The 24169-nt window shown below is 37.1% G+C and overlaps 3 protein-coding genes across 6 annotated transcripts; all 3 read right to left on the reverse strand.

The window, feature by feature from the left end:
* Positions 1-7500: 7500 nt before the first annotated feature.
* On the reverse strand, positions 7501-12504 carry LOC137739627 (uncharacterized). Of its 4 annotated transcripts, none has more exons than XM_068479265.1 (18): positions 12257-12504; positions 11642-11759; positions 11356-11543; positions 11161-11268; positions 10909-10973; positions 10674-10779; positions 10323-10406; positions 9890-10036; positions 9675-9803; positions 9324-9391; positions 9128-9161; positions 8957-9041; positions 8776-8843; positions 8566-8679; positions 8454-8489; positions 8258-8344; positions 8047-8138; positions 7501-7891 (listed from the first exon to the last, which is right to left on the reverse strand). In XM_068479265.1, the coding sequence occupies exons 1-18, from the start codon at positions 12392-12394 to the stop codon at positions 7855-7857; spliced, it is 1704 nt and encodes a 567-aa protein (XP_068335366.1). In that variant the 5' UTR covers positions 12395-12504; the 3' UTR covers positions 7501-7854. The 4 variants fall into 4 exon arrangements, 3 of the variants coding, with proteins under 3 accessions (XP_068335366.1, XP_068335365.1, XP_068335364.1); XM_068479264.1 differs by having other exon boundaries at positions 7501-7968; XM_068479263.1 differs by having other exon boundaries at positions 7501-7968; positions 8047-8159.
* A 1934-nt stretch (positions 12505-14438) lies between these two features.
* LOC137739701 (serine/threonine protein phosphatase 2A 59 kDa regulatory subunit B' gamma isoform-like) lies at positions 14439-17862 on the reverse strand. Its single transcript, XM_068479375.1, has 2 exons — positions 16029-17862; positions 14439-15198 (listed from the first exon to the last, which is right to left on the reverse strand). The coding sequence occupies exons 1-2, from the start codon at positions 17262-17264 to the stop codon at positions 14809-14811; spliced, it is 1626 nt and encodes a 541-aa protein (XP_068335476.1). The 5' UTR covers positions 17265-17862; the 3' UTR covers positions 14439-14808.
* Positions 17863-19480: 1618 nt separating this feature from the next.
* On the reverse strand, positions 19481-22933 carry LOC137740056 (chromatin remodeling protein EBS-like). Its single transcript, XM_068479845.1, has 5 exons — positions 22508-22933; positions 21824-22166; positions 21623-21691; positions 20390-20528; positions 19481-19842 (listed from the first exon to the last, which is right to left on the reverse strand). The coding sequence occupies exons 1-5, from the start codon at positions 22578-22580 to the stop codon at positions 19816-19818; spliced, it is 651 nt and encodes a 216-aa protein (XP_068335946.1). The 5' UTR covers positions 22581-22933; the 3' UTR covers positions 19481-19815.
* Positions 22934-24169: the final 1236 nt, after the last annotated feature.

The raw sequence follows: 24169 nt of genomic DNA on the forward strand, positions 1-24169 counted from the left end.
ATGATCCATTTGGTTGTAATTAATAATTCAAATTCTAAGCGGACATTGAAGAGGACAAGTGACAAAAAATATGAATTTGAAGGTTTGGTGATGCTATACATGTCGAAACCCTAGTTATTTCGAACTCATCAATGCATGACAGAGGGAGAGAGTAGTATTGAATAATTTATCGAAAGAACAGGTAGCACCATGCAAATTTGAACGGCCAAGATTGAGCTGTAATAAAAGCTAGCCATCATCAACGCCCATGATCAATCATCAAATCAATACATCAATGGAAGATGCAGGCAGCATCAATTTCTGTTAGATTGTATATGTATGGCTGTTCCTCAACGAGAAAAAAAAAAAGAGAGTCGGTGCTATTAACTTAAATTCCTAATTGTCTATATAATGAACACAACTTTGAAAGTATATATATCTATGTGGGTGAAACGCGGAAAATCTGTCCTACCAACCATAGTATTTATATAAATATATAATATGGTTAGGTTAAAAAAAATTGAATAAGAATGTAATCACTTGATAAACTCCAATTTCAAATGCCGTACAACGTGGAAAGTGAACTCCTTGACCTCTCTATTATTCTGTTATTAAACTCTGATCATGATAATTAACTTATAATATAGTTTTAGTAGTTATCACGATGAATTGCTAGATTTGCCTCTTTATTTTGTTAGGTGTTGATATCGATCATTTATATATAATTCATAGGTTTATTGAACTTAAAATTCTTAAATATTCATGCATGTTGTCTAGGTCAAGTTTTTCTTTGTTGTTGACTCATTCTTGTAGGGCTCTTTTTAGCGAGCAATATTTTTATAGGTCTTGAATATCGAAAATTCTAAAGTAGTACGTCGATGACATTCACTACGGAATGTAGTTTATATGCGAGCTTAATTCAAGAATTTTAATGCGTGGATATAATATTCCAATTAAAATGTAACATATATTATACATTGATGGGCAGAATTAATACAGTAGAGGAACTCCTTGAATATGCTTCAAATTAAACCGCATTGTTATCTAGTTTAAACAGTAACTATTATTAGTTGCTTAATTATAAGGGTTGATCTCACCTACAAAAAGAATGAGACGAAATTAGTAGAATATGTGGGTCTAGGTCTAGCAAAGGGCCAGAATATCATGCTTATGGGATAAAGGAATTTGATGGAGAAAAGCAGGAATTCCTTTTGCTGCCTATAAAAGTTCATATTTTGACGGTTCACCTAAAAGTTCATATATATTTGGTTAATTAACTACGAAAATTCTTTAATTTTTATATTACGTACGGAAAGTAGCATTCAAAGTTACATCATTTGGGACATGAATATTCCACAAACTTGAAAAAGAGGGAAAGAGGAACCCACTTATCGTGAAAATTGACGTATAATTGGTTGTTCGGATTTTGTAATTTTAACAAGCAAATATACAAAAATGTAAACTTTCTTGGCTTGTGAAAGCCTTGCAGCAGAAAGTCTTTGTTAGAGTTAGAAGCATTCTATAAGGGTACTGCGTACTGAAAATTTGTCTAATATAATGTTGGAAACCCACGCGGTCTCCCTGTTCTTTTTAGGGCTAATTTGTCTTTCTGTTGAAGCACCACTAAAAATTCGACTTTCAAGAGCTATATACCTTATATTTCAGTACAATCATCTTGTATTCCATTATTATTATCATTTCAAGCCATTTACATTCGTACATTTATGGTTAATCATATTTTTTATCGAGATAAAATCTATGTAGGAGCGCGCACGATTCCTTTTGAAATCGTTTTATTCCGAAACCACAACCATATTACTTATTGTTAAATTATGTAGCTTAGTTCAGGTTGAGCTAAAATAAGTTGAAGAAACTAAACTAAACTAAACTAAACTAAATTAACACGAGTCGTCTAGTGTGATATCTTGCTTTACTTATGGTTCTTTTTCTCCCCCTTAGTCGCTCCATACTTATTGGAAGAATTTGATTGTAGCACATGGTATTCCGTTGCTCTCATACATTTCGAAAAATGAATGCGGTTGTTGATAAATTAGCCAATTTAGGGTTTCTGTCGTCTTTATTTGTTTGACATGATACTCCTCCTAGAAAGATTCATCATTTTATGCAATCAAATTTCTTAGGCATGCCGACTTACATGTTTGTCTCCCATTCTTGATGTGTGGTTTTCTTTTTACCCAATTTTTTGGATTTTCCTTTTTTTGTTTTGCAGCTTGTCTTACAGGTTCTTACATTTTTAAGTTTTATTTCAAAGAGGTTTGGTCCTACGTCCACCCTCTTTTTTTTTTTTTTTGTATTTTCTTTTTTCTAGAGGGGTAAGGTCTAGTCCCCCCCTCTTTTTATTGTATTTTCTTTTTCAAGAGAGGTAAGGTGTATGTCTTCCTATTTTCTTGTATTTATTTATTTATTTATTATTATTTTTTTTGCTTTACAAGGATTAATGTTTTGTTCCCCTCACCAGCTGTAATTTTTTCTTTATATTAATACATTTTCTTTGTATTATCGAAATTTTTTGAAATAAAATAAAATAAATAAATAATGCATAGAGAGATGCGGTATTAAGACATGCGCGACTTATCTTTTATGTAGACTAATCAAAAGTGTCGGCATTAGACCTTTGACATTTTAGTGACCTTAAAGCCCCTAACTTGGTTAGTGCCCATCTACATTTCAATGTGATAGCAGCTGTAGGCAATTTAGTCCTTCCAAGAGCTGAAACTTCAGAGTCGCAGCAGCGAGCCTCCCTTTCCCTCCAAGATTTTCACATACAAGTTTGTGTAGCTAGGTAGGTCTCTTTTGCTATGTGTCACTATCTAATTAAAGTGTGACCCCACCACCGCTCCCCAACCGTCATTGTAGCCCTCACTTGATCCCATAATTGTCAATAATCACTAGATGATCATCACCAAATGGACGGTTGTAGTAACATGTATGAGTCTGTCTATGCATGCTTGACACTCTAGTTCACATCTAGCCGTTTATTTATCTTATTTGTTATACAATTTTCGTGGAGAAAAAAATCCACCTAATATTTCATGTTGTAAATTTTTGCATAAAAACACATCAAGCACAAACAAGAAAAAATGGGCCAACGAAGTCCATATATATATAAATTGACCACCTAGCCATTTCACCATGCCTTTGATCATCACTCACAGACATTCTTCTTCAAATTTCACACCATGAATCGCTTTCAAATCTTCCTCCTTTTTGCTTTGCTGATCCCCCTCTTTGCTCCAAGAACTCATGCAATTCGGAGAAGCTTTCCGAGCCCATCTTCGGCAAGAAGCCAACAAGTTTTCAGGCCATCAATGACTAGTGCTCCCTCTACCAAAGATCAAGCCAGAGATTTCGTTTCCGAGGAGCGAAGGGTTCCGACAGGATCAAACCCCTTACACAACAAGCGATGATCTTTCAAGTTTTTGAAGAACTCCCATTTCCAGATAAACACACATATTTATCTAGCTAGCTTGTTTACTTAAATTATATTTACTAAAGATATGCTTCATGATAAATTATTTTGTATGCTGTAGTTAATTAGTAGTTAGCTTTAACATATATATAGCTGGATATTTCTATATGCCAAATGATAATCATATCAGTAGGCCTTGAATTTCGATGCCCCATTTGTAGAGATATTGTACAGAAGGTGATTGTGTAGAGCTTTAAGAAAACCCATGTAAGAGTGATTCATATAGTCTTGTTTGACTGTTATTTTTTCTTTTCTTTTCTTTTCTTTCGGATTGTATTTTCTTCAATTAATTAATTAATTTTCTTTTGGCTTGTTTAATCTTTACCTGAGATAACTACTGCATGCATATATAATTTCTTATTTGCATTTTGGGAACTTAAATTGGATGCATGCATGTGCTTTGGCCTGCCAAAATCTGATGCATGAGAAGTATTTGGTTTCACAGTTTCTTTCATCTTTGAGACTCCAGACTACTGCAGTGACTCCCACACCTATCTAAATATAAACTATTCAAATTTCCATCTTATTTAATCTTCTGGATTTTTCTTGGTAATTGCACCACAACAGAAATAAGGCTTCATACATAAAGCAAGCGTATTATTGTAGTGATATATTGTGATTTGCACACTCTTCTGTCATTCTACTACTTATTTTCTAGTGTTTGTGCTTAATAAATCAAAGAATTTTAAGACAAAATAATGATACGAATACAATAAGAGAAAATTAGAGTGTGAAAATCAATATATACGTATGTATGTATATATATATATATATATATGTATGTATATATGCCATGATCACGGTTGGAAATTGAGCATATGCACAAAATACAAGATGTCACATCCCGACCCCGCCTCCACCACAACCGGGCTTGGCTCCGCCATAGCACGATATTGTCCGCTTTGGGCCCCGACCACGCCCTCACTGTTTTGTTTCTAGGAACTCACATGAGAACTTCCCAATGGGTCACCCATCCTGGGAATGCTCTCGTGCGAACTCGCTTAACTTCGGAGTTTCGATGGAATCCGAAACCAATGAGCTCTCAAAAGGCCTCGTGTTATATGGAGGTGAGCATGTACATATAAAGCATAGAGGATCCACTCCCCTGGACGATGTGGGATCTAACAATCCACCCCCTTAAGGGCCTAACGTCCTCGTCGGCACACTTCCGGTCAGGGATTGGCTTTGATACCAAATTGTCACATCCCGACCTGGGCTCCACCACATCCCGGGCTCAACTCCGCCATAGCACGATATTGTCTGCTTTTGGCCCTGACCACACTCTCACGGTTTTGTTTCTGGGAACTCACACGAGAACTTCCCAGTGGGTCACCCATCCTAGAATTGCTCTTGCGCAAACTCGCTTAACTTCGGAGTTTCAATGAAATCCGAAGTCAGTGAGCTCCAAAAATGCCTCGTGCTATATAGAGGTGGACATGTACATATAAGGCATAGAAGATACACTCCCCTAGGTAATGTGGAATCTAACACAAGATGATATGACATAATAGAGCTTTATCATCATATCTATTCTATTAAGAGAACCCTCATTGTCAAATTTTTACCCCCATTTTTTCCTATTTTGCCCTCACTTTTGATACACAATATTGACATGAGGAGGGCAAAACAATAATTTTGTATCTTTTCAGAAAATGACAATCATATCTCTATTTTTCCTATTTTACCCTTATTTTTTTTAGAAAATGACAATCATATTCCTATTTTTCCTATTTTACTCTCACTTTTGATACATAATATTTACATAAGGAAGACAATACATTAATTATGTAATATTAAGAGAAACTGTCTCATCATCATTATTTCATACTCTTTTTAAAATTTTAAAAGCTAATCACACTCCTTAATAAAAAAACAAAAAATAAAATAAAATTGTTCACACACACAAAATGTATGCTCATTTGCTAGTATCTCCGAGTCCATGAGAACTAGTTGGTTGAGTTTTCTGAATGAGGTTTAGTTGCTCATCACTCTCACAGTATTAAGTGATGATCAGATAGTGACGAGTAATAAGGTACACATAATAAACTGGGAATGGTATCTAATTGAGTGTGCATGCTGTACTGCTGGCTGTTTCTGAGCTTTAGAACCCAAATTTGAATGCAGAGTGTAAATACCCATTACTCCATGCAACTACCATACAATTAAGAAGAGGATATCCCTTACTTACCCCCTCCTTGTGCAGATCTCATGGAATATATGTTGACTGTTCAGGGTCTACAAACCCTACAGAACTCAGGTGCACCAAATGCAGTTGAGGGTTATCTATTTATAGCCTTGCCAACTTGTCATAGTAGTACTTTTGAAATCTCAAATTTGGAATCCGATATGAATGTCTAATGTTTTCGATCTTCAAAATATATTTGACACCAATGCTCGAGCCCTCTTGAGACCCCTCGGTCAGTGCTCGAACCTCCCTGAAAACCGATGAACTAGGTTAAAAGTGTTCAACATGTTCAAATTTTTCCAAACTTAACTATGTCCTAACCATGAATGTAGAAGTATATTTTCTTAATTTATATTTAACATATAATTGACACCGATGCTCGAGCTCTCGAGACCCCTTGATCAATGCTCGAGCCTCTAGCCGAAAACTAGGTTATAACTTTTAGTCTTAAACATGTTCAAATTTGGGCTAGTTTTCAAAATTTCCGGAATTTAATTATCTTCTAAACCATGAATATAGAAATTTGCTGGACTCTTTGGACTTGATTAAATGCAGATGGAAGAATAGCTAAGGTGAGGCAGCCTGTGGGAGGTGGGTGTGGTCCACGGTGTGTAAGTGCACCGCCAACTGGCTACGCATAAGGCATCCCTACCAGAGCCTTTATGAATGTCTAATTTGAATCTGTTGTATGTGCGCGTGTAAAATTTGCACTAATTTTTTAGTTGAGCAAATTATTACGTAGTTGAAAATAGCCTAACATGATGGATTTCAAGTCAAAAGAGTAATCTAGCAAATGCTTGTCGTCCCACCACCAACTATTAGGCTTGTGGATTTGGGAATTGATATGTAAAACCTCAGTAACCCTATTACTGGATTTATATATACTTGCATGTATGTATGTATATCTGTGTGCATGTGAAAGAAGGCATGCCTTCCCAGACCTTGTTGAGCGACTTAGAACATGTGAGTAAACAAAACCCTAGAGATACGAGGGAGGGAAAACTCGAACACAAGACCTTGTTAAGTGTGTATGTGAATACACTCTTAACCACTTGAGCTATCTATCTAATATACGTTTCGGCGACTTGATTTCTCGATAATATTTAAGATTCTAAGTAGATAACAATCATTCATTTTCTTGAAACAATGACGATTGTGTGTGGAATATTTTTCTACTTTTTTAATTACTTACGGTAATAATGCAAAAGACAGAATCTTCTTTCCTCAAGCAAGAAAGACTGAAAGAGGAGATATTTGTTTATGTGCTTGCTGTGCGAGAAGAAGAATGCTATAATGGTCTTGTCAATGGATGTGGATGGGGATGGGGATGGGGATGGGGATGGAAAAAAAACATTCCCTTATAGTTTATTCAAAAGTAGCCGCTACACTTGACCATCTTCTTGTTTCGACGTTCAAGTTTTAACAATATGAAATTGATCTTATATAAATACCTATATAATTCAACTTATCCATAATTAAGGTCCATAATTTTAGTAAGCCTAAAGAACTTATTGCAAATTTTCTGTACTCTAATTATAAGTGAGGTAGCTAGTAACCCACACCAATAAACGAGTGACGGAGCAAGAATTATAGATCAAAAGATCCCAAAATTCTCATGTTATAACACTCTTTTGATCTAAGAAAAATAAAAATATATCGTGTCCTAAGCTACCGACCACAATCATTTGAGTCTAGTATGACATCGTTTTTGTCATCCTCTTTCTCAATGTCACTCAACCCCCATGCTTAGTATTATGATTTAGATTTAAAATAAAAGTCTTTTTAAGCGGAAGAAGAAAAGGAGGAGGAGGAGAAAAAAGCAATAGTATTAAAAGACTTCAAGCAATAAAATAAAGAAATTAATTAAAAATAAAAATAAAAACCAGCTCTCTCCTACTTCCTCTCTCTCCCTCCGATCATACGAGTCTCTCAAAACTCACAGTCATGCCGGTTAAATACTCTTATTTGATATGAATACGGGAATTATTCAACACGTGATTGAGTACATTACAGTCAGTGTGAATAATGTGTCTATTACCCTTAAGGTTTTTGCTTTTAATTTTCAGTCTTCTTTTTTCCACGCCCGGTTGTTGTTTCCGGCCGAATATATTAGCAGATTTTTGGCAGGAATCTGTCCCCCCCCTTTTCGTGGCCGGCCCTCCGAACTGAAGAAACCAGGTACTCGTCCAAATGCAGCTGCTCACTGTTTCCCGTTCCTCATGACTTGTAATCTAAACCTGCGCCATATTTCCAAGCCTCAAGACGTCGCTTCCACTCGTACTTCGCCTGGGTGGGAAGTGTACTCAAAAAAGACCTTGTGAAATATGCAACAAGTGACAGTGAGATATACATTCTGCTAACATATTTACCATGACCATCGATAATTATTTACCTTACTACAGGGTCAGCAAAAGTTGAGAGAAACGTGTAGTACCCCAGCATGGAAAAATGTCCAGACCAGTCAAGAAGCACAGGAATTCCAACCTGAAACACGAGGAATTCTACCTGATAACTGAGACTGCTTACCGAGTTGTATAGAGGAATTTGGTTTACGCATTATCACATCAAAAACGAAAAACAGGAGTTCTTAACTCATTGATTACCTGCTTGAAGATTGATGGAATGATTTGAGGTTTAGTTAACATGACTAGGCCTAATGTCTTGGCAAGAGGTCCAAATTGTACAACATCCTGTCGCAATACACGCTTATATAGTTATAATCTCTCACACTACATCAAGTTCAGCCAACTTGATTCCCATTTCAAATCAAATGAATAAATCAGAAGGAAAGAAAATTACTTGAAGAAATGGTCTTAGGACTGGATCCCCGAGCCTCTGAAGAAAGCAAGCAAAGAAAATTTAATAACAGAAAAAAAACTTACTCAACTGTGTTCCATATGGACAGTCCTACCTGCATGCTTTGAAAATTGGTGTAAAGGAGCTCATTGATGAAATCTGGCGGAACATTAGACTCTTTCTTTGCAGACATTGCTCTTTGAAACAACCATGAAGAACTTAAGTTGGGCTGCACTAAACAGATATTGAATCAAAATCAGATAATCATGAGAAGAAGGAAAAATCCAGGGTTACTGCTTTGCCAGTGATCATCAAAGACACCAACCATGTAAGGGTTCAGAAGCGACAAGTTGTATGAGTCAAGAAGATTGTCGCTCATTGCTTCATATATTCCTTTTCACCAATGAAAAAAGATGGATCCTATTAAGTTTAATCTCGTACTAAAATTTGCACAGGTTATCATTTTTTGGACACAAAATAAACAAAGCTCCCATGTAAGTGCATACCGTTTGACAACCTGTTGAGGTGCCTAGTCAAGCTTCCGAAACCACCAAATGAAACGGGTGATTGTATTCCGCTAGCATCACCAAACTGCATGAGAATCATTTTATCACACTTTCCCCTTTTGGTATTCTACCATAATCTATAGGTGGTTTTGTAAGGATATAAGTTACCACCTGTAAAACCCGATTAAAAGCTGCTGGCAGCGGGCTGTCAAGTTCGTCGTCCCCAGTTAAGAATTGAAAGGTGTCAGATACAAAAATTAATCGAGTGTATTCTAACTTGAGAGAAGTACGAGAATATTTCGCTTCTTTGGAATGTGAACAAAATCTCGTTGCAGTTCAAGCAATAGTTTGCATTATTACAATTTACCTGTCACGATATGTAGGAAAAATACCATATAGCACCCTCTGTATCTCCAAGTCATCAAGAGAGACTTCCTACAAATTATTTGTGCGTGGTTAAAACTTGAGCTATAAGGTGAAATGAAATAGCATCTGAACTGGAACGCTATTTTAATGTCTAGAATGGAATTGCATCAGGCCTCATCTGGAGGGTTCTCTAAGCTCGAGAGGCTGGATTAGAACCGAATAACACTAGGGATATTTAGTTCTTTGAACACATAAGTTCCATGTGATGCCCTATGAATGTTTAGAGATGCGAGACAATTATCGGAAGTGCAATGCTCAAGATCTTGGATAAGAGACAAGAGGACGAACTAACCTGATACTCTGGCATCAATTTCCAATATTCTTCTAACAGTTCCTCTATCTTTGGCGATTGGGGTTGAGGAGCAAGATAAGTGAACATATAAGTTGTGCGATCTGTAGGACCAGAACCAGCTGGAAATGCCTGTGAAATGTTTAGATAGACTTGAATCTGATAAGCAAAACATCTCCTCTTGACATTAGAAGCTACCAACCACAAAATCAAGTTACCTCCCAAAAGAGTTGGGCTTCTGAGCTCCCGACCTTCCTTGCCAATGAACTGCTATATATAACATCACTGGTAGAGTTATTCGTAAATCCACGAGCACAGGATCCAACAACAACGCAAACTCCATCTGGCTTCCTTCCGGATCTTATCTGCCAATTAAGCCATCAATGAGACTCAATTTTAGCCCGGATTGTCCGTATGCATTAAAATCTGCTACCTAAGTTTGACATCAAATAGACACAAGAATAAAAACTGTTGGTACATTGATACATGAGGATCAAGAAATTGTGATTAGGTCATCATTCTTTCTATAAATATAACTAACAGTGAAGCAGTTATGTGTTTATACTTTTACAATCTTCAAACTCTAAGGATTAGTTGCTTATTTAAAAAATGCACTCATACTCCAATTATGCAGAAACATAGAAAACCGACCTGTTTTACAATTGGAGAGAAATTCCCCATTGCATCAATTATGAGGCGAGACGACAAAATCTTTTCCTCATTGAGTTGTAAGACCTGTTGAGAAAATTGCAAGAGGAATTCATGCTAGTCATTAGCTCGTTAATCTTCAAATATCTTATGTGCTTATGCAATTGTCAAAATACATGCAACCTCTCAAATAATAGTACAATATTTCGTGACAATTTTAATCCTTTGTGTTTTAACAGGTTACTAGCATAATTTAGATAGTTTGTAAGAGCCATAGCTGGCCTTTCTTGTAAGATACAACTCGTAAAATTTAACGTACTAGAACGAACTATATGGAATTTGTTAGAAACTCACAGCTGCATCTTCATAAATGCTGATGCCGGACACACTGTAGCCTTCAAACATGACTCCACCTAGAGAAGTAAAACGATTCTTCACAACCTCTATAAGCTTCGCTGGCCTGTGATTATAGAAAGGGCGATTCAGAGTAAAGTTTTGAGTTGCAGAACCATCATTCTTTTCCTGTCATTGCTCATAATTCTATCGCTATAAAAAAACTAATGCAATTTACAGGAAGAAGAGAACTCACGAAACACCAAGATTGAGAATATCTTCAACCCAGATATCACCCTTCCCCTCAAAGCCGCATCTGTTCTGATCAGTACATCAAATGCGAAGAAATAGTTGACATAAATAAACCACATAGTATGAAAGTTGATTGTGTAACACAACCTCCGGCATACTACTCATAAAATAAGCACTGTTTAGGTAGGGATGAACCCCTCTTAAATTTAGTTGATCTTACAAACCGTTAAAAATGTATTGTAGTCAAAGAACTTACAGGGTTGAATTTAGCCGCAGTAACTTGTTCAATGTCACCTTCTAACAGAACTCCGATTTCTACAAGTTCCATGAGCTCTTTCCTTGAGATATTCCATTCCTGTTCCCTCTGATCATTGATCACCAAAATATCCATAAGCAATTCATAATACAGTACATTATATTCCAAAATAAACTTCACAGTACAATTTCTTACCCCCTTTAGCACATTTCTTTCGACAATCCCTACTCGAAGACCTTTGGCGCACAAGGCTGTAGCAATGAAGATTCCCAAAGTTCCACCACAGATTAACACATCAAATGTATCAACCGCTTTGTTAGCCAGATCAGAATTGCTAAAGAGTCCAGGAATGCTCGAAACCACTTTCTGTGGTTCTTCCACAACTACAGGATACATGTCAAAATCACCAACATTTCACCAATTTCGCATACATTTATCACAATCAAATACGAGAAAACTGATGAAATAGCACGCACTCCACCTGTTTGAGCAGAGCAAATAGTAGACCAAACTTGGTCCAGCCTCTTCAAGGCACTGTATGAATATGATCCACCAGCACCACCAACTTCCCCACTCACTGATATACTCTCCATTATCCTCTACACCCAAAATTATTAACTTCAAACAATCATTTACTCAGTTTCCATCCAATGATGCAATTCAAGCTTCCAAAACAACAAGAAGAGAAAAATCTGTGCATAAATTCTCTGTGCAGGACGTCCGCCCTTTATTAAAGAACAAAACGCGCGTAGATATTATCGAAGGAGATTTTTTTGGCTCCTTCCCAATGAAATAGGAATTTGTACATTTATGCCAATTCCAATTTGATACGCGTGCAAAAAATTCTCTTTACGTGTTTTTGATGAATTACTAGTCAATGTTTCAAACTGTGATTTGCAGGAACGAGGCATGACTCATTCAAGCAGTGTCCTTACCAAAAACATGTCAATATATTTTGTTCGTGACAATAATATCGACAGATTAGCGATGACATATTCACAGTCTATCGTTTAATAAAGAACAGACGTCAGTTCCGTACCCGAACTAACATACGCAAAACAAAGAAACGAAATTTGGAACTTAAATACAAGGGTACCTGAGTTCTGGAGGGAGGGGCCTGAGTCTGCAAGCAGAGGCATCTTCGAGCTCTTGCACTTCTTCTCCGAGCAAGTAGCGGGCCCTCCTTTGTGCTCTGAAACAACCCATTGACGGATTGAAGCTGAAGCACCACCATCACTCCTGAAAACTACGTACAGAACCAACTCCTCTCACTTCCGCATCTGACGCTAAAAGCATGTCATATCTAAAGTCGTCTGAAGCCCCAGAAATGTATCCGTCCCAGGACTCGACACGTTCACAAGTAACGACCAAACTAACTTCTTTCACTTTTCATTTCTCGAAAAAGAAAAAGGAAAGGAAACTGAACTAGCCAGTTCCCGGTCAAATGTGTAGGTTGGTGCGGGTGAGGAAAAGTTGGTCACGGGTGTGTGACCGAATCAAAGTCCTTGCAAAATAATTGGGGTATTGGATAAACCTTGGAGGAGGGGTTGGGGTTTTAGTTTCAAAGCTCTTCCTGCTTAGTCTCTCACTCTTCTCCTCCGAATTTGAAGGTTGCATCTCAACAGGTAAAATCCCATAACTTTCTCATCTGAATTTAATTTCCAAATTATGCTGTTTCTGGGTTTTGTTCTATTGGATGGAGTTTTTTGCTTACTGGGTTTCACTTAATTTGGAAGAAAAAAGAAGAAAAAACAAATCTTGAGAATCAAAGTTGTATAATTTGTTTGAAATATGGATTAGGGATTAGGGATTTTAGTCCAAATATCTGATTTCTGTCATTCTGTGTGGTGCGTGTTGAGAGCGTGAATCATCATCATCGGAGAGTTTGACCTGGTTTGGTACTAAGATGATTGTGAAAAAAAACTAGTATAAAAAAAAGCTGTGTGCTATTTTTGTATTTGGTAAACATTTAGCTTCAGTTTTTTTTTACAATTTTGAGTGAAAAAAAAAACCAAAAACAAGAAGCTACAAAACCCAGCTTTGAAAAACCAGTTTTTTTTTCACATCTGTTTTATATAAAAGTTTATCAAACACTATAATACTGCTTTTTTTTTTTTCAAAAGCACTTTTACAAAAAAGTTTATCAAACACTCTGCTGCTTTATTTCATAGCTGCTTATTCTCAGCAGAATCAGCTTTTTTTTTAAGTACAGCAATACCAAACCAGCCCTTAAAGCATTACATAATAGTTTAAATTTGAGCGTCTCCTCACGTTGCCAATTGATTTTGTGTTGGATGCTCACTTTCTAATAGAATGTTTTGGAGCTGTTAATGATTGCTACAATTAGTCGACGACATAGAATTTCTAGGGAAAATGTGAGATTTTGAGACCACCAAGAAGCAGCATATTGCTTACTTGTACTCTCTTTGCATTTGGGATTTGGCTATCCAGAGCGATTACGTTAGATCGAGATATCATCTTGTTGGTTTGCCTTTGTTGATTAATTGTGCAATGCCGCATTGTTAGCCGGCAATCAAGGCAGATAAGACATGGCAAGTGTGATCATGGCCCCAACTTTCAGCTCACTCTCAGTCAGCAGAAGTGGCAGAGATTGGAGCGAGCGGAGTAGTCATAATGCACAACCTCGCGGTATGAAAGTGAAGGCAATGCGAATAGAGAAACCTCTGGAGGAACTGTACCAAGTAAGAGTGGAAAGAAAGGTGTCACAAGAGAGACTAGCAGAGCTTGGAGTCTCGAGATGGTCAATGTGGAAGACGGGCAAGTGCAAGCTGCCGTGGGACTGGCAGGTGGACCAGCTGGTTTACATTGAGGAAGGAGAGGTGAGAGTCGTGCCTGAAGGCAGCCAGCAGTACATGCAATTTGTGGCCGGAGATCTTGTTCGTTATCCCAAGTGGCTGGAGGCTGACCTCTGGTTCAATGGTCCTTACCAAGAGCGTTATAGTTTCCGGGCCTATGGCGATGATTAGTAGAGTTGAATTTTGTATTTCAACATGATATGTACGCTCTTTGGACTTGATTAGTAGACTTCAAGTTCGTATTTGATACTATTTTCACATGAACTGCAAACATTTTTTCTGCATAAAGTTCACGACTGCTTAAACAAGATTTTGATAGACCTATCTTCTGGTAATCCCTGAAGCACAAAGCTAAGCTTCGCCGAGGACAACATTTGGGTCGCAAATCTCCGCCACACCTTTGGTCCGAGGCGTAGCAAAAGAGAACAGAAAGCAGAAACCGGAGCAACGAATATCAACAATTTCTTACTGAACAACAAAATCTACCATTTCTGGCATGATGAAGTACAAATTTCCAAAACAAGTATCAAGCCTACGGCTCTAAGAATGCAATCCGTAAGCCGGGACAGTTGATCAAGCACTGGACGACGGAAACATTTCCGAGAGACGGAATACATTGCTTCGGTTGAAAGTTGAAACAGAAACAGACGAATGTAAACTTTTCTCACCATTATACAACAAATTTGATCAATCTAACAAGTAATAATCACTCATCCCTATAACAAATTCTTTATATTACACACACCTCCATGGCTGTAGAGGGTACAACTCACTTTCCTCCGATTATGACTGATTAGGGAAAACAGAATTTGGGAGTCGCGAGGGTCTCAACTCAACTACCTGAAGAAGCCCGTGGTTTTGGGTTAGTAGCAATGGCAACGGAGGAAGTAAATCTTGAGACAAGCCCAGCCTCATTGCCCAAAGCCTTGGAGGCAGCCACATCTTCTAACCGTTTCCACGTTGATTCACGTTTCTCCTGTGTTTCTTTCTCTTTGGATTCATCTTCTTGGAAGCCAACCAAGCACTCATCAAAGAGTTCTTGATCAACATCTGAGAATATCGTTTTCACATTCAGTGTCAAACTCTGAACAGCTTGATTCCAATGACTCCGTGTGTTTTTCTCCAGGGCTGGGAAGATTATTGGCAGAATCACTTGGCGATTCTGTGTGATCAAATTTCTTATGTGATCGTTATTCCACAAAAACAATGCACGTTCAGCTACCTGCCAGTGGAAAGCAAGTTAAGACAACTTCACATCAAGTAAAACTAAAGTGACAATCCAAATTTCAGATCATTGTAATGAACCATACATATATACCAAATCTTGCACACCAAAACCATTTGCTGTCCAGTTTCCTAAATGGTAAATACCAAATTGTATCTACGTAAGAAAAGGTACTTAAATCAGAAATTCACACGGACTTCCATGAACAGCAGAAATTCTTATCACCATCAACCTACTGTGCGCCAGCAAAACTTACCAACAAATGACACCTAAAGTTCTCAACTCAAATGATTTCTAAACTTCCACCGCCATTCAGAACCCATATTGCTCTCCAACTCAAGGGAAATCTCAACTTACACTACTTTGTAAAGCAAATATGAAGTTGTTCATTAATGCACCATTATACTTAGGTGTAACTTGGACAACCCGTCTAAACCAATTTTGACAACTAGCACATCACCCCGGTTCCAATTAACCTGAACCACAATCTGAAGTAACCCAACAGTTCTGACAACGGGAATTCTATAATTGTCACCCAACCAAGTGGTGCAGATAAAAAAATGAGCAATTTCGTGAACAAGTATGCAAAAACTTGATTTGAAATGAAAGACACGGAAATTTACAGATTTGTTGAAGACAAAAATCTCCCAAAAAAAATCAAAAGACTCAAGCTTTAACATATCTAATACGTCTCACAAAACCAACTGGGTGACCAGTTCAAGGGGCAACCGTATGAGAATCTATAAAATTCATCATGTTGACAAACATTACGCTGGAAGAAAGACATTGAAAATGGACAGCCATCAGAAGTATTATTTGAAAAGTACCTGAAAATGTGAGCTGTTTAGGCAGTTACCAATTTGACGGAATAAGGGGACCATGCAGCGCTGAAATTCTGATGGCTGTGTAGCTTCCAGAACCTCTTCCAATTCACCAAGGAACATAACTTCCTTTGAACTATTCGTTATGGGCCAATACTTCAGCAGTCCTCGAATCACTGTATCTGCCAGCTTGGCATCTTTCTCCACAAACTGACTAATGCAATATGAGAGTTGCTGATGGTACATAGATACACACTTGGGCTTGTGAAGAGGAATCAAGGCACGAACAAGGAACAGCTTGTGCTCTTCCTTCAAAGGCAAAGCAAAACCATTAATTATGCTGCCTAAGATTTCAAGCAATTCTGCAATCCCATTGTGCTTCTCAGTCTCAAAAATGAACCAGAAGAAGATGTTGTTAATGGATTTCCTAATGAACGGTCGATGCACCATGAACTTCCCATAAATGCGATGGAGAATCGTCTTTAAGTATTCCCTCTCTCTTTGGTCCTCAGAGTTAAACAAATCAAGCAACTTCAACACAAACGAATGATCAATATATCTTTTAGCTAGCTTGGCATCGATCTCTGGAGAAGCCACAAATCTTAATAGACATTCATACACAATCTGCAGATGAGGCCAAGCTGGTTCCAACATTTGGTCCTCCTCGTCTTGGTCATAAATTTCAGGACCCTTGTTATCAAGATTGGAAGACGAAAATGTACGAAACAGATTGGTCGCCACCATCTTTGTAATCTCTTGCATTGCCACCTCATTGAACTTCGATGTTACTGATGAAATGTAATCTACAAGTTCAAGCAAAGTTTGCCTCTTGACGTCCTTCTCCTTGAGATTCTTCGAGGGATCATTAAAATCAAAAACCACACAACACATATTCAACTTCTTAATAAAATAATTCTGCCTTTCTGAACTTGGAACATCCTTGAAGCTCGGCAGAGCCTCGTATGCACCCGCTGACAACAAAGGACCTGCTTGAGTTGCAAGGGGAGCTGATTTCTTTGAGTGATTCGATTTAACCCCGCCCGAGGAGTGCGCGGTAAGAACCCCATTGCTCGAACGAGAATTGCCCGAAACCAAATTCGAAAATTTTGACGAAGAAGAGCTCGATTTTGAGCTTTGGGATGAATTTGGGCCATTCCCATTTGCCCCTCCGTCACTATACGCATCGCTTTGCGATGATTTCGAGGGTTTCCGAGGTATTTTACCCCATATATTTTTTATCATATCTACAAAACCTTGACCCTAAACTTCTGTAAAGACTAATCGAGCTTTCTAGCTCAGAACCGAATTCAAATCATTGGCATTCCCAAAATCCAACAATCCAATCCACACGAAAGGTCACAATTTATGAACAGAAACAAAAACGCTGTCAGAGGAACATGCCCTTGCCCTAGACGATTCATCCGGGCACGAAATCCTCTTAATTCCGGACAAAGAATTCAAATTGAAGGGAAAAAATTGTGGGTTTTGAACAGATTGAAGAGATACGCAAGAAAAATCGACTTACATTGACTGCGTAAGCAAAGGGATCCGAGAAAGTGCGAAAAAACGTGTGAAAATGTGAAGGAAGACCTGGAAAAATCCGAGCCGCAAGTCTGGAAGTCGGGTCTTCAGCTGATAAAACCCCACAATTTGAAGAGAGAGAGGCAAAAGGGTAAAGCCAAAAGAATCATAGTTTAAAAAAAAAAAAAAAAAAAAAAAAAACGGAAAGAAAATTGTCTGGTTAGATATAAATACAGCGGAGCCTCAACATTTCTCTGCAAAATGTAAGCTCCTCTCCGTAAAAAAAACTCCAACTTTGCTTTTATCGTTGTTTCGAACTTACGATGGAGAAAACGAAAGTGGAAGAAAAACAAGGAAATTGGGAGAGTTGCTATTTACACAAACGTCCTTTAACCGTTTAACCTGTATTTTATTTTATTTTATTTCTAAAAATTGAAAGAAAAATGTCTTTTGTTTATAAAGTGAACATAAACTTGCATAAAATATAGAAGAATAAATTGGCAAGACTAATTTTAGTACGACTGGTCTGAACATGACAATTCTCACCTCTTTAATAGAACCACATGCAAATGAGTGGAACAAAAAATGAATAAATTAGGATTTAAACGCGTGGAAGTCCATTAACGAATTTAGTCCAAAAATGATTTTTTTATTAAATGTTCGTCAAATACAAAGATAAAAATATACTTTGACGTGTGCACATTCTTCTTCCTCGTGTATCTGCTGACCCTCTAACTTCTTATATAAACTGCAGTTGTGAGCCAGCTTTTGAAGAGTTCCTCGCGGTCTAGGTAAGTTTTTCGACAAATTCTTAAAACCAAGCACCACCCGTTGCAACCGAGCTCCTCCATGTAAGATCTCAAGGTCAACTCCTCGACGAGAAGGTTCACAGTCAAGTATATTTTTACCCTGTATTTAACAGATATTTATCGGAAAAATTACTTTTAACCTACATTTGCCAAAACACTACATGAAGATTCAAATCCTAATTTTCCACCACAAAGCTATTTTCGATTGCCTTTATGACCACAAGCACTGTTTATCCATTTTTTGTTTTTAGTCGAAATGAGCACAGTTTATCCTATTAGGCCATTGTTGAAATTATCTTTTCTCAGTAAAAGTGGATCACTTTATCAATAATACAAACATTAAATCCAACATAACCTGTTATTTTTTAGTACAATGAACAAATATATAGTATAAATAGAAAAAAAAATTAATATAATATCTATAATTATAAATATATATATATATATATATATATATATTTATATTAAATAGCTTGGTTGGCCAAGATAAGAGACTTAATCATCAGCTTTGCTGGCCAAGTTAGGTCAAGATGCCTCTTTAGACATCTCATGACTCTGTCTTCCATTTGGTCTCTAGATAGAGAGAGAGAGAGAGAGAGAGAGAGAGAGATTTTAGATAATGTGTACCATAGTAGCATGGTAATAACAAAGACCAGAGAAATGTACCAAAGATGCGACTCGACGTGAATCCAGAATTTGATTCTTCAAAATCTGAGACATGCACAAATAACATACAGCAACAGTTAATTATGCAGGTTGACAAAAGCATGCGGTTATGATAATGGCAATACATGATGATCCTCAAACCGGTGGTTAAGTAGCACATTCACACGCCTGCGTACACAGTCGATCTTGAGGGGGAAAATAGCATGAGCAGGGAGAAAGCAGGCTGATAGAATAGAGCTCAGCTCCACTAGCCAGTAAGATCAACCCAGTGGGAACTGATGTGTTTACAAGGACAAAGGGCAAACATACCAGTTAAGTCAGCCAAATGGGGTTGTTCCAGTTACTCCTGAAACTGCACCCGCCATGCCTTTGATCAACATATGCAGCTCACTTTTTCTCTTACCCAAAGACAGACAGTGAAGCAAAAGAAAAAGGGGAGAGGAGGGGGGTGATTCAAAAAACTAAAACTAAAACAGTTGCCATTGCATGCAATACTGAGTAATGCCAGCAATAAACACATCGCCACAAATCCAAGGTTCCTCCTAAATGTTTGGTTTGATGTGTTCTCATTTGTTCTGTGCTCAAATATGATTTTGATGTCTTGCAAGGACAACATAGAACACAAAGTCATTGCCTATGTCTAGCACGCATACAAACATTCAAAAGCTATAAAAAAAAGGCCTTTGGATTGTGCAAGCGCAGTATCTTCTCTGCACTGTACATTTCCACAACACACAACACCAGAGCTAATGCCAAAGAAGTCGGATACCTCCTCACTAAGCATCCAAATCAAAAAGTCACCTCTTCCGGCGCTTTGGCTCCACCTAGAACAAAATTCAAAACAGAAAACACCATCATTGTTAATAAGATATGATCCTTCACTGACGTAAGGAAAGCAAAAGGATGATGTTGATATGAGCTCAACAAAATTACATCAGAAACAGTCAAAACAATTTACTTAATGCTCTGGTTTAGGCTTCAGAGAACTAAATGTGCCATTTTAACAGCATTACCTAAAATTAATTCCAATAGTTAACAGAGTATCATAAGCACTATCCATAAGACCTCTCTCTCTCTCTCTCTCTCTCTCTCTCTCTCTCTCTAAACTTTAAGTTTTCTTTATCCACTATTTATTTCATAGGTTGTCACTGAATCATCTAACATTTTTGGCTAAGGAAAACCAATTGTTTTAGGCAAAGACAACGTCTCCAGCATTCCAATTTTCAATCTGCATTAACTAAGGAAAAATTGAGTAAATAGTGACAAAAGAAACAAAGAAACACAAATTCTCTTAGTCTGGACAACTGCCTTAACTGGGATGCATTCAAGAACATTTTGGAATTGGATGAACAAAACACACAGAATTTTTACCTTAGCCTCAACAGATGGTGATACCGGGAATGTGTTCAAGGATCTTTTGGCATCATCATCAGATGAACATTCAGCACACAAAAAGTGCTCCAACTTTTTTGCATCTTCAATTGTCATACCCATACAAGAGGGATGAAACCTGCAAAAGATGAATGCAAAACACGAAGCATGTCTGTTATTACCATTTACAATGCCACCTTAATTTAATTGAGAACACCAACATTTAATTACGTTGCTGAGGCAAAGGCATTGTGATGGTAAAAAATTCCATCAGATAGATTGTGGACCTAAAATGCACCTGTCAAAAGTAAAATATTCCACTATCTTTGAAGTGTTTCTTAACAGCAACCAACCAATTTTCTGTTGACAGTGCACTTCATCTGATCTTATATTGCTCGAGTAATATGACAGGCTCATGCAAAAGTATCATAAGTAAAGGTTAAAACAGAAAAAGAAAATCACAAGAGCCAGCTTAAATTTTCAATCCAACTCCTATTGATATAGATATTGTCATCATTATTTCCATTAAGAGTTCCGCTAAAACCATTAATAAATATCCATTGAAATTTAATACCCTTCCTAAGATCAAGTTCTCAAGCATCCACCAAACAACTATCAAACTTAATAAACCAAAAGAAGACCTTGTACAATAGACACATACCATGTTAAGCATAAGCAGACATTTATTGCCTTAAATTCGGCAAATTAGAAGGTTCGAGATTACTGGAAATGAAGGTAAAAAGGGAAATCAAATGAGTCCCCCGCCCCAACTCACATTATACATGGTTTTAAAAAGACAAACGCATTCCATGTATTGAGGGCTACTGAGATTGAGCCACAGTGCATATGTTTTGAAACCCAAATATGGTCAATAATACCTGATATTTGCTATGAATTAAAACTCTTCATGGAACATTCCACATGCTTCACTAACTCCTATACAATAAATGAAGCTCAATGTGTTTGCCATCGAGCAATCTGAAAGTTTGACAAACATCTCATCTCATCATCTGCAATACCTAAGTAGTAATTGAATTTAACAATCATCACCTTCATATTCTACAAATGGAGTCATATGGCACTAGCAGTCACGATTTCCATTTTCTATTCTACACAACTACTCATCAATAAAGCTTCTAAAAGAAAATTGCATACACTTGATGATTATTGAAACAAAATGCATACAAACTTTGAAATGGATGACAAATACCAAGCACAAAACAAGAGAGTTACCAGTCCTTGCATCCCTCACATTGCACCATAAGGTCATCTGGATTGTATGGCATCTCACATTTACAATACCTTCCAACACAATAACCAAAACCGAATAATTTCAAATATCAATCATTAGATTCAATACCAATCATATATTTATCGGTCAGCGTTTGTGTGTGTAACAGATATAGTACAAAATAAAAAGAACACATTGCTTACACAGCCACGCGGTCTGGTGTGAATCCTCCTGTGGAAGCCTTGTACTCAAATCTACAAAAGTAATCCTCAGCTCCCACATTCTCAAGCTTAGTGTAGTTCTTGAAGGAGTGCACTGTACACTTCCCTTCGATTGTGTGTGCACTCTGGACATCATAGTGGTCTGATAAAAATAGCTCCTTGGCCCCATGGAACTGTCTTCTTCCTCCAATTGATTCCTCAGGCCGATAATACCATCGAACCCGAACCTTCACATTGTTTCTGTGGTCAGCTTCGAGCTTCTCCACGCGTGCCACATATGGAGGCTTATCAGTGTCTGACGGCCGCATTAGCACACAATCACCAGCTGACCATTACAACATCAATTGAAATATCAATGCCACACAAAGCAAAGAAACATTAACTTAACTTCATAACAGTTGACAAAAAACCGAGTCTTTAGCACCAATAATTTGAAATACTATGACAAGTTTTGGATTTCCAGAGCTCGAAATTCAAATTTTGAATCTGGGTTTTACAGATAACTTCATATATATATATATATATATATATATATAAAGATCGAAATTTTCGCTCTCTGAAATCTAGATTTAATAACAAGTGAGACGATTTCGAGTTTTTAGAAGCTAAACTTGAAAAAATAAATTTTGGGTTTCTGTCAGAGAGAGAAAGAGAGAGGATAGTTACGTCGAACGATTTTGTTGGTCCCCTTGATGGTGTAAGAGTCAAGGTCCTTTTTTCCAGGCTTGGTCTTGGCCATGAATGTTGAGCAGCTCAACTTCTGCGATTTCAGACAGGCGGATGGCGGCGGAGACACGGAAGCCGGATTTAGGGAAAATGTGAGAAAAATGAGGCGAAATTGTTGTATGAAAGTGATGAATTTATATTAGGGTTTTGTGGATTAGATGGAGGGCTTTAGAAGGTAAGGGTTTAATGGCAAACGGAAACCCTAGAAATTAGAAGGTTTGGACAAACGGGGAAAGAGGGGAGGAGAAGATTTGGTCGGAAAGAGAGAGCGCTTTTGCTTGGATGGATGCGACTTGCGAGGATGAACAGAATGGATGGCAATAGCATCATGTATCATGCATTCATCACCACCACCATCATCATCCATTCTTCCATACATTCATGCGCATTTTATATACTAGAACAAAATTATGTCTTGCTTTTCTTTTTCTTTTTACTAATAGTGATGTCATCGACAATCGTCTGATGACTGTCAACTGTTAATGTAAGCCGGTCATTGAACGTATGGTGCATGTTCTCAACGCGTCACTCATGTATGCATAAATGGTTCCTTCAAAGTCCAAACGCATAAATCTATGTCTTCAACGCGTCAAACATGCACACACTAAACGAGTTCCTCAAGGCACGTATGGACGAGTCACTCTAACACTACCTTTTTTGACACAACGATATTGATCTGAGTTGAATCTATGACTACTCATTTACAATGGGGCAACCACTGATTATGTATCGAACGCAATACAAATTTAATCCGTCATCGCCATCCATGTGAGTTGAATTTGTGACCTTTCACTACAAATGAAAAGAAATACTCTTAAATTGTAGTACTGTGGTAAAACCTCTCTAAGGTTATCCGTTGGGATCAAACAAATTTTATAACTTTAGAGAGGTTATTACTTAATAGAAGGTAGTAAAAAAAATTTTAAGTTATGTTATTTCCCAAATAGGATTTCTTAGGTGCCAAGTATTTTATTTTTTACATATTTTTGTAGTCGTAAACTATTATAATTATGTGAAGAAGTGTTTCCTTAACATGGAGCCAAGAAAAACTATAACATATTATAATATGAAACTTATTATAATACATAATTGAAATATCATTTATTGGCTTAATAAATATTGTATTTTCTAAACAAGATTCTTTGTGCGCGAAGTATTTTATTTCTTACGTATTTTTATATTCATTGACAATTATAATTATATGGACGGGGTGTTTCCTCAAGATGAGATTAGTTTAAATTATAAAAGGGCATGTTCAAGAATACATTTTGAAATAACTAAAAGTGTTTTTTGCTAACTAAAAGTTCTTGTTATTATGTTTGGTAGAAAAATTTAAAATTGCTTGTAGGTTATGGAATCATTTTTTTAGATTATGTTCTTATTCAAGAAGCATTCTCAAGTGTTTTATAAAAGCACTTGAATTTTAATAAAAATTTTAACGTATTTTTAATTATATAATAAATTTTTTAACATACTTTTAATTATATAATACAAATTTTAACGTATTTTTAATTATATCACTTCTAGATAAAGTGCTTCAGACATATATAATCTCAAACGAGCCCTTATCTATCAAAAATAATTTGGCCCTTATCTATCAAA

This window comes from Pyrus communis, chromosome 7 (genome assembly GCF_963583255.1).
Source record: "Pyrus communis chromosome 7, drPyrComm1.1, whole genome shotgun sequence".
NCBI lineage: Eukaryota > Viridiplantae > Streptophyta > Magnoliopsida > Rosales > Rosaceae > Pyrus > Pyrus communis.